Genomic DNA, 10,695 nt, shown 5'->3' on the forward strand with positions numbered 1-10,695 from the left:
TTCCCAGGCCGTAAGCTCCTTAATTTTACTCCTTTCGGTCTTTTGGATTCCCATTACAGCTACCCAAGCCTTGAGTGCCATGATTTTGGCCCGCTCAGTTTCCAAATGCCACCTCCTCCAATTCGGCCCATTCCAACTGCAAAGGACATTAACAAGAGGGGGGCGATACCAAGCACATTCAAATGGATTGGGGGAAGTATCAACAGAGTTCAAGACAAGAGGACAGCAAGTGAGAGGCACATGGTTTGGGAGGCAGCAAGAAAGGTGGGTTGAGAGCCAATAAAAGAGGTAAAATAGGGGGCAGTAAAAGAGATATAGTGCACGAAAGGGGGACATAAGGGGGTATCAACAGAGGGAGGCTAGCAGTGCAGTGGAACAGGGAATAGGCAGAACAAAAAATGGTGAATAGGCGGCATTGAGACAGAAGAACACGGGGTTCGAAGTGGGAGCATAGGCCCAAAGGGAGGGGAACATGGAGCAGTACAAGCAATGCATAGAAAGTCAGTGACAAAGATAGATGAGCAAGAGGGGGATATAATAGTCCAGTTGTCCAACTTCTCATGGCAGTGCCACAGTGGATCAACGACACACAACTATTAATAATTTAATATATAATCTGCATTTACTCCCCCCCCCCAACCCCATTTTAAATTCTTATATTTCTATGTTTATAACGGAAATATAAAACTACGGCCAGGAAGTATAACTTCCAAATAACAACTGAATTACATCTACACACCCTGGTCCAATTACTCCCCCATCCTTTAATCCTGTTGCACCCGAGGACATCATTCGCTCCCGACTCCCCATATGCAATGCCAAGGGAAATCCACACAGTATTAGTGAATCTCCTGTGATTTTAGTCAGAGGAAACGGTGTATCTTTTAAAGCATTAACAAAAAACACAAGTGAGGTTATAGCTTCACCCATGAATTTTAGGGATTCTTGTAATTTTTTTTTTTTTTTAAAAAGGTAACAGCAAAATAGGAGCTTTTACTATGACTCATTGAAGTCAACAGATATGGGACAATACAGCATCACACGTTGGTTTCAATGGGCCAAGTGGCATAACTGTGACAAACAAAAGATTTACATACACTCACAATCTACACGTACTGCAAGACATGCGGCTACTGGATTACTAACTGTTTTTTCTTCTTTCTGTGACTCTTCCTGTTTGAATCATTTTGCTCCCGTAAATTTTAATTCCTTATACAGGTAGACTACCCTTTATCCGGACTTCCGAAAACCGAAACCCTCTAAAAACCGAAGGTTTTTTCGGTCAGCGTAAATCCAGCGTAAGTCGTGCACACGACCCCCCCGCCGACTTACGCTGAGCGTCAGCGTAAGTCGTGCGCACGACCCCCCCGCGGACCCCCGCCGACTCCGACCCCCGCCGACTTACGCTGAGCATCAGCGTAAGTCGTGCGCACAACCCCCCCGCCGACCCACCTTCCGAAATCCGAAATTCTCCGAAAACCGAAACACGGCTGGTCCCAACGTTTTCGGATAAAGGATAGTCTACCTGTACTTAAAAAAAAATTATATACACTAGATGTCCCATTTGGCAGTGCTGCTGCTGACTGGATTCAAACTGGAAGGCACGACAATTAAAATTAGGAACATAGGAACAGGAGTAGGCCACTTAGCTCCTCGAGCCTGTTACGCCATTCAAGGAGATCATGACTGATCTGTGACCGAACTCCATATACCTGCCTTTGTCCTATATCCCTCAATACCTTTGGTTAAAAAAAGCTATCAATCTTAGATTTTAAATTAACAAGTGACCTAGAATCAATTGCCATTTGCAGAAGAGTTCCAAACTTCTACCACCCTTTGCATGTAGAAGTGTTTGCTAATTTCACTCCTGGAAGGTCTGGCTCTACTTTTTAAATTTTTTTTTTAAGACTATGCTCCCTAGTCCTAGACTCCCCAACCAGCAGAAAGTTTCTCTCCATCTACCCTATCTGTTCCCTTGAACATCTTGAAAACTTTGATCAAATCACCCCTTAACCACCTAAATTCCAGGGACTACAACCCTAATTTGTGTAATCTTTCCTCGCAATTTAAACCTTAGAATCCAGGTACCATTCTGGTAACTTACGCTGCACTCCAAATCAAAGGTGTTGTTATGGGTACCCGCATGGGTCCGAGCTATGCCTGCCTTTTCGTGGGATATGTGGAACACACTTTGTTCCAGTCCTACTTGGGTCCTCTCCCTCACCTCTTTTTCCGGTACATTGATGACTGTATCGGCGCTGTTTCCTGCTCTCGTCCTGAACTAGACAATTTCATTCACTTTGCCTCCAATTTCCACCCTTCCCTCACCTTCACATGGTCCATCTCCGACTCTTCCCTTCCTCGACTTCTCCGTCTCCGTCTCCATCTCTGGGGATAGGTTATTGACCAACATTCACTACAAGCCCGACTCCCACAGCTACCTGGACTACACTTCCTCCCACCCCGCCTCCTGTAAGGACTCTATTCCATTCTCTCAATTTCTCCGTCTCCGCCGATGCCACCTTCCACACTAGTGCTTCCGACATGTCTTCCTTTTTCCTGAACCGAGGATTCCCCTCTACCGTGGTTGACATGGCCCTCGACCGTGTCCGTTCTATCTCCCGCACTTCTGCCCTCACCCCTGCCCCTCCCTCAAACACGATAGGGTTCCCCTTGTCCTCACCTTTCACCCCACCAGCCTCCACATTCAACGGATTATCCTCCGCCATTTCCGCCACCTCCAACGTGATCCCATCACCAAACGCATCTTCCCCTCCCTTTCAGCATTCCGTAGGGACCGCTCCCTCCGAGACACCCTAGTCCACTCCTCTATCACCCCCAGCACCCCTTCCCCTGGCACCTTCCCCCCTCCCCACTGTCCAGGGTCCCAAACACCCCTTCCAGGTGAAACAGCGATTTACTTGTACTTCTTGCAATCTAGTATACTGTATTCGCTGCTCACGATGTGGTTTCCTCTACATTGGGGAGACCAAACGCAGATTGGGTGACCGCTTTGCGGAACACCTCCGTTCAGTCTGTAAGGATGACCCCGAGCTTCCGGTCGCCTGTCATTTAAATTCACCACCCCATTCCCACTCAGACTGGGTGGGCGTGTGTGCTGTGAGGAGGATGCCGAGAAACTCCAGTATGATTTGGACAGGTTGGGTAATTGGGCAGAAGCATGGCAGATGCAGTATAATGTGGATAAATGGGAGGTTTATCCACTTTAGTGGTAAAAACAGGAAGGCAGATTATCTGAACAGCAATAGATGGGAGAAGGGGAAGTGCAACGAGACCTGGGTGTCCTTGTGCACCAGTCGCTGAAGGTAAGCATGCAGGTGCAGCAGGCGGTTAAGAAGGCAAATGGTATGTTGGCCTTCGTAGCGAGGGTTCGAGTACAAGAACAAGGATGTCTTGCTGCAGTTGTACAGGGCCTTGGTGAGACCACACCTTGAGTATTGTGTGCAGTTTTGGTCGCCTTATCTGAGGAAGGATGTTCTTACCATGGAGGGAGTGCAGCAAAGATTCACCAGATTGATACCTGGGATGGCAGGAATGCCGTATGAAGAGAGATTGGGCTTATACTCGCTGGAGTTTATTAGAATGAGAGGGGATCTCATTGAAACTTATAAAATTCTAACAGGACTGGACTGGATGCAGGAAGGATGTTCCCGATGGGCAGGGAGTCCAGAACCAGGGGTCACAGTCTAAGGATAAGGGGTAAGCCATTTAGGACTGAGATGAGGAGGAATTTCTTCACCCAGATAGTGGTGAACCTGTGGAATTCTCTACCACAGAAGGCAGTTGAGGCCAATTCATTAAATATATTCAAGAAGGAGTTGGATATATTTCTTAAGGCTAAAGGGATCAAGGGATATGGGGAGAAGGCAGGGACAGGGTACTGAATTTGGATGATCAGCCATAATCTCATTGAATGGCGGAGCAGGCTCGAGGGGCCGAATGGCCTACTCCTGCTCCTATCCTATCTTCTATGTTTTAGACCTCACGAAACCCAGCCTAAGCTCGAGGAACAGCACCTCATCTTCCAATTAGGCACTTTACAGCCTTCCGGACTCAATATCGAGTTAAAACAATTTTAGATCATAACCTCGGCCCCCATTACATTTTTACATATATTTTTTATCCACACCTTTGTTTTGGCCCTTTCCCTCCCCCCTTCTTTTCTCCCCCACATGGCAGCTGTCTCTCATTCTGTCAGCACATTTCACACCTAATCTGAGCCGTCTTTTGTCTCCACTAGTCCTATCACCATCTCGTCTCGTTTTGAATACCTCTTAATGTCTCTTCACTTCTCTTTTGTTCTCCCATCCCCATTTCCCAGCCCCCAAACTGGCCTTTTAATCCGTTTCATTTCCTGTGCTTTTTCAGTCTTGACAAAAGGTTTCGACCTGAAACGTTGACTCTATTTCTCTCTCCACGGATGTTGCCTGGCCTGCTGAGTTTTTCCAGCATTTTCTATTGTTATTTCGGATTTCCAGCATCTGCAGTATTTTGCTAACGTACAATGCTACCTATCTGTCTCATCGGCAAACTTGGATACACGGCTTTCTATCCCATCGTCTAAGTCATTAATACAGTGAATAGTTAAGGCCCCAACAAAAATCCACGCGGGACACGGGCAGCACGGTGGCATAGTGGGTAGCACTGTTGCCTCACAGCGCCAGGGACCCGGGTTCGAATCTGGCCTCGGGTGACTGTGTGGAGATTGCACATTCTCCCGTGTTTGCGTGGGTTTTCTCCGGGTGCTCCGGTTTCCTCCCACAGTCCAAAGATGTGCGGGTTAGGTTGATTGGCTATGATAAATTGACCCTTAGTGTTAGGGGGATTAAATACGTGGGGTTACAGGGATAGGGTGGGATATGTGTTGGTGTAGGGGTTACGGGGATCGGGTGGGATATGTGTCGGTGCAGGCTCGATGGGCCGAAATGGCCTCTGTCTGCACTGTGGGGTTTCTGTGATTTCTGTGACACCACTAGTCACATCCTGCCAATTAGAGTACTCTGTCTCCTGCCGCTCAGCCAATTTCCTAACCAAGTCAATAATTTGCCATCAGTTACAGATTCTCCAAGTGCAATCCCAGCATGCTTTTAACACACTGCAAGCAGCCAGGAGACAAAATGTCACCGTTATTTATTTCTCAAAATTCCAAAAGGGAACAAAAAAAGAGAGCATATTTAAGGCACAAAGCTGGAAATTCTGAGCAGAAGGAACACATTGAGAAGGATTAAAAAGCTCTAGGTGCTTTTCTACACATTCGACAGCATTGCTGTCCAACAGATTAGCCAGATGTGGTGAATTGGCAATCCAAATATGGCTAATTGCATTTACTACATTACAACAGTGACTACATTTCAAAAGTGTGTTTGTTGGTAAAATGGTAAGACGAAAAGCAGCATGCAAGTGTTTTTTGATCTGTGAGTGCTTTACTTCCTTGGTTATTGAATAGCAGTAGATGTTTGATAAATATACACGAAGTAAATTTACCTGTATTTAGTGTATGCAAGAGGATTACTGCCAAAATTAATGCACGTGGGTAAAACAGTGCTGCCAAAGGCACAAAATCTATGGCTAGTCAGCAATTTATATTGGACAATATTGTTCCAGACCGCTACACAGTCAGCATGCCATTTGAATATTTATTTATAGGGTGCACAAAAAAGGAAACCCCTTAAGCCATTTACAGCGAAGAGTAAAACCTGAAGAAACACAAGATAGAAAGGTTCCAGGTGTGTTCTTTCATATTTTCTTTATACTTAGCAGGCAAGATGGCATTCGACCACGCCAAATGAAGCCGACAGCAAGAAAAGATAATGGAGAAATGCCATCCAGTGCAGAACAAAGGAAGGAGAGTAAAGCAAAGGTGATCCATTAAAAGTAATGTAAATAGGTATTGTTTTGAGATATCACCAAGTGGCATAATATGAGTGCAAAATCAGGGCACAAGGGAAAGAGAGAGAGACATACTTTTGGCCTTGGCTAATATCTGTATCCAAACTTGTATGGAATACTTTCTGCTGAATCTGAATGTAGATCTAAAAGTACTTCCAAGAGACCAGTATAAGACTATTTCACAGGCAAGTCCTTTAAAAAAAAAAAAATCTAGTTCTTCCTCATGCTTCTCTATATACAAAAACACAGCTTCAAGAGCCGTTGTACTATAATATACATAGGTGAAATTAATTACCATTTAGACGCACATCAACATTAACGGAGTTTCACTACAACAAAGTGCATTTTGCAGAGCACAGCAGCACAATAACTGGATGAACAAATGGGTTTAAAAAATTGTGCATCTATTCCTCTAAGTGTCTATAAAAACAAACTTACCAATTAATGTGCATCATTTATTTTGTAAATAAATGAAACGAGTACTATTTTTGTAGTTTAGATGCCTCCAACATGCAATTTTGGGTAAACTCACTGTACTGGACTCTTGCTACAATACTTTGAAAGAACCATAAATTACAATACCAGCCAAACATTTGACATCAAGTGTTAATGCTCAGTATCTATATATATATATCTATATATATATCTTATATATCTATCTATCTAAATGGATCGTTCTGTCTGTCCTTCTGTCTGTCTGTCCTCGGGTGTGCGTCTGTCCGGCTATGCGCTCGAAAGTTATACGGCGTACCTACGCGCGCGTTACCTCCGAAGAAAGCTTACGCTTCCAGGACGCTCGTAAGTGTATTTACTTTTCGGTCGGACGAAAATTGTTCGCGCCTTATGCAAAAAACCTTCAAAATTAAACTCATTATCTGCTACTTAGCATTGATTGACTGACGTCAAGGTTCGACCAATCCTGTGCCGTCACGATTGACCAATCCTACAGTACGGTCCCCTGATGGTTGGCCAATCGGTGTGTGTGTGGGCGGGACTAATCGTTTTCATCTCAGGGATCTGGCAGCCATTGTTTCACTGCCATTACTTCAGCTTCCAGCTCAAACTACTTTGATCATCCAGCTTTGAAAAAGTTAGTATCTCTTTTAAAAATAACATAAGATTTACCAAAAACGTTTTATAAGTACTTTCACTTTCATCTTTCAAGGTATTAAAAGGTAGAAATGTTGCCCGGCAGCAGATTCACAAAGGGACAGAGAGAGGCCCCAAAGCCTGGCACTCGATTTAAACCGCCCGGCCCAAAACAGCCCTGGCAAAGCCGGGCTCCCCCAGCTAGTTAGGAATAATGCAGGAGTGTAAATGTGAAACACGAAGTAAGCTCAGTTCTTTCTGCACAGTTCCACTGCTAGCATTTAATATTCAAATATATTACGTATTATACAACTGATCCTAAAAACAATGCAGACATCAGTCTTGTCCAATTACCAACCTGTCCAGAATCCTCCTCTAGACCATCATCTGTTCCATCATCCTCTGCTCTCCGGCCTACCACAAGAGTATAAACAAGCGTCAAGATTTGAATTTTACCAAGAGATACACATACACAGATCTTATTTGAGATTATTCATGGTGAGTCAGTGGATTGATTTAGGAGTGTTAACAAAATGTGATAGGAAAGAGTGCTACAGGAACTTTGAGTTAAACTTCTAGGACAGAAATATACGCAAGACATTTAATATTAGCAGATCTCCCATGGGATTCCTCACAGTGAGTCACAAGGGCGAGATAGAGAAATAGTCACGGGGAAAGTGTTGAGTGTTCCACTTACAGGATGTGTGCTATACATATCATCTACACATACTACCTTTTCCTGTTCGCTTTGGTACTTTTCGTCCTGGAGTGTCTGCTGCAATTGGAATTTCATCAGGGTTCCCTCCTTCCTCTTCTATTGCCTGAAAGCAGAAACCACAATTATTATAGGAGAAAAGGTAGAAAACTTGTTTCATAAAAAACTTTTTGGGGGATATACTCAGACATCTAACAACCCATGAGTTAAAATAATCAAATGGTTGAGGAGTTTGCTGAAATAGCAATTAGAACACTTCCACCTGAACGGTAGCATCGAGGAATGTGATTTCAATTAGACCTATTAAAATCACCCTACGATCTAGCACACCCTTTCCACTCCATTGCTGACAGAGCCTTTGGCTATCATACTTGTACACTCTGCAATTTTCTTTCGATCTTGCAACCTATCTCCCTACCTTCAAAAGCCTCCCTAAATCTTAGCTCTGATCACATTCACAGCCTATCCTAACTCATTCTCTCTTCCTGCTCGAATTTGCCGACCCTCTTATAGGTGTTTTGTTATGTGTAAACTGTTATACAAGTGCATGTTAAAATGTTTAAATCAGGCATTTAGGTTGGAAAAACAGCCAGTTTTACATTAGCTCAGATGTAACCTCCTGCATCTGCCACCATTCCATCATAGAAATTGCTTTTTGATACTCCCCAAATCAGGAACTTGAGAATACCATTTACATTGCAAAGAAAATAAATGAAATTCTAAGGTGTGGCTGAAAAAATAACCAATATTGGAAAAGATTATGCAGCATAATTATTGCAAAGCAGATACTTCAGACTGAATAAGTCACTGCCACCAAATTTTACTTGTATTCTAGTTTTGTGTTAATTTGGTTTTACATACAACAACCTGTATTTATATTGCACCTTTAACGTAGTAAAACATCCCAAGGCACTTAACAGTTACATAACAAATTCCTTTATATTAGACTGCGACAATCCTTTTAATTCATAAAAAATTCTTTTAATGGTGTGAAACATTAGAAGTGTTAATACTATAAACTATTAATGTACATTTTTTGTGTTTAATCTCAAGCATTGCTATACCCCTGGTACTTTGCAGGAGCCACCAATTTCGGCGTCTGCATGAATGGAAGAGACCATAACTACTACTCCTAGTTTTGCAATTCAGGCTATGGGAATTAGAAAAAAAATGTTCGGTTTGTTACTCCAATCGGTTTAGAAGTGGACTCGGACAACTTGATCAACAAATTCCCTAAAATATACTTCAGTTCAAGGCCTCGTGTGACACCAATAACCAATGAATTCGTATATTTACTGAAAATGGTCCTTAATTATACCCTTCTGGCATGTTTTAATGTTATCTCAACTATATTTATTGCACTTTGCTAAATTCCCGAATAGTAACCTGTAGTCCTTTAGATCAAGAACAAGGAATGGGGTCCAAATTTGTCTCAGAAAACACGTGGCACGTATGCGGACAAAAATAACACTAGTGAGAACCTTCTCTTGGGTTTTATGCACAAAATGGAGTAGCACAGCTTTAAAGGTTAACAAGAGTAACGGCGCGCCTAAATACAAGGACAGCATTGAGTGGAAATTCTTCAGCACAAATTTCAGACGGAAAGATTTAGGTGCCAGAGAGACATTGGAGCGGAGTTAACGACATTCGTTGAAATTTTGCTAGAAACCTGATAAATAAAAGCATTTGTTTGGAGAAAGGAATGGGATGGGATTTTACGGATAAGGAATTTGATGTTAACCGGAACGCGAGGGAAAAGGACGGCAGCGAACAACGAAACGGGATTCCGCCGCAAATCGACTGCCGAGGAGGTAATCGGATCTGTCGTCTCGTCCACCAGACCAGAGGCTCATAGCAGATGTCAGGGGAGAGGAAGGACGGACTCGGATACCATTAGGCCTGCGAGGCTGCCTGGTGACAAGGCCTGGCGGTTGGCAGCGCGCCGCGGAGGCCCCTCACCTTGCGGAGCCGCTCCACCAGGACGCTCTTGTTGCCGCTGATGTCGAGGTTTCTCTTCTTCAGCTGCGCTTTCAGGTCCACCACCCGGAGCTCGATGATACTGCGCAGCTCATCCACCGCCGGAGCCACTGCCACATTCTCCGCCGCCATCACCCGCGATCTGGCTGCAGCACAACAAGTCGACAAAATGGCGCCGCCTGCATCAAGGGGAAACCGGCGCCGTTGCCGCTCGACTGCGCATGCCCAGCAGGCACCCCGTGCGCATGCACATGCGCGAGGAGGCAACGCCCGCGCACAACCGTGAATAGAATGTGCTGGAAAGGGGGGAAGGGAAGAAGGAGGGGAGAGAGAGAGAGAAGGGAAGAGGGGGGGAGAGAGAGAAGGGAAGAGGGGGGGAGAGAGAGAAGGGAAGAGGGGGGGAGAGAGAGAAGGGAAGAGGGGGGGAGAGAGAGAAGGGAAGAGGGGGGGAGAGAGAGAAGGGAAGAGGGGGGGGGGAGAGAGAGAAGGGAAGAGGGGGGGGGAGAGAGAGAAGGGAAGAGGGGGGGGGGAGAGAGAAGGGAAGAGGGGGGGGGAGAGAGAAGGGAAGAGGGGGGGGGAGAGAGAAGGGAAGAGGGGGGGGGAGAGAGAAGGGAAGAGGGGGGGGGAGAGAGAAGGGAAGAGGGGGGGGGAGAGAGAAGGGAAGAGGGGGGGGGAGAGAGAAGGGAAGAGGGGGGGGGAGAGAGAAGGGAAGAGGGGGGGGGGGAGAGAGAAGGGAAGAGGGGGGGGGGGAGAGAGAAGGGAAGAGGGGGGGGGGGGAGAGAGAAGGGAAGAGGGGGGGGGGGGAGAGAGAAGGGAAGAGGGGGGGGGAGAGAGAAGGGAAGAGGGGGGGGGGAGAGAGAAGGGAAGAGGGGGGGGGGGAGAGAGAAGGGAAGAGGGGGGGGGGAGAGAGAAGGGAAGAGGGGGGGGGGAGAGAGAAGGGAAGAGGGGGGGGGGGAGAGAGAAGGGAAGAGGGGGGGGGGGAGAGAGAAGGGAAGAGGGGGGGG

The 10,695-nt window shown here is 45.7% G+C and overlaps 1 protein-coding gene across 2 annotated transcripts in view; it reads right to left on the reverse strand.

Annotated features, from left to right (window-relative positions):
• The window catches only part of safb (scaffold attachment factor B), a 69,952-nt gene extending 60,039 nt beyond the window's left edge, over positions 1-9,913 (reverse strand). Inside the window, exons 1-3 of one of the 2 annotated variants that reach the window (XM_086005029.1) lie at positions 9,674-9,913; positions 7,733-7,820; positions 7,358-7,413 (exon numbers count right to left, since the gene is read on the reverse strand). In XM_086005029.1, the coding sequence (XP_085861155.1) occupies positions 7,358-7,413; positions 7,733-7,820; positions 9,674-9,823 (294 nt within the window). In that variant the 5' untranslated portion in view covers positions 9,824-9,913. The remainder of the gene's footprint in view (positions 1-7,357; positions 7,414-7,732; positions 7,821-9,673) is intronic. The other variant, XM_086005030.1, reaches the window with a different exon arrangement.
• Between the last annotated feature and the right edge of the window lie 782 nt (positions 9,914-10,695).

Source organism: Somniosus microcephalus, chromosome 13 (assembly GCF_052327205.1).
Source record: "Somniosus microcephalus isolate GS21.2 chromosome 13, FLI_Smic_1.0, whole genome shotgun sequence".
Lineage (NCBI taxonomy): Eukaryota > Metazoa > Chordata > Chondrichthyes > Squaliformes > Somniosidae > Somniosus > Somniosus microcephalus.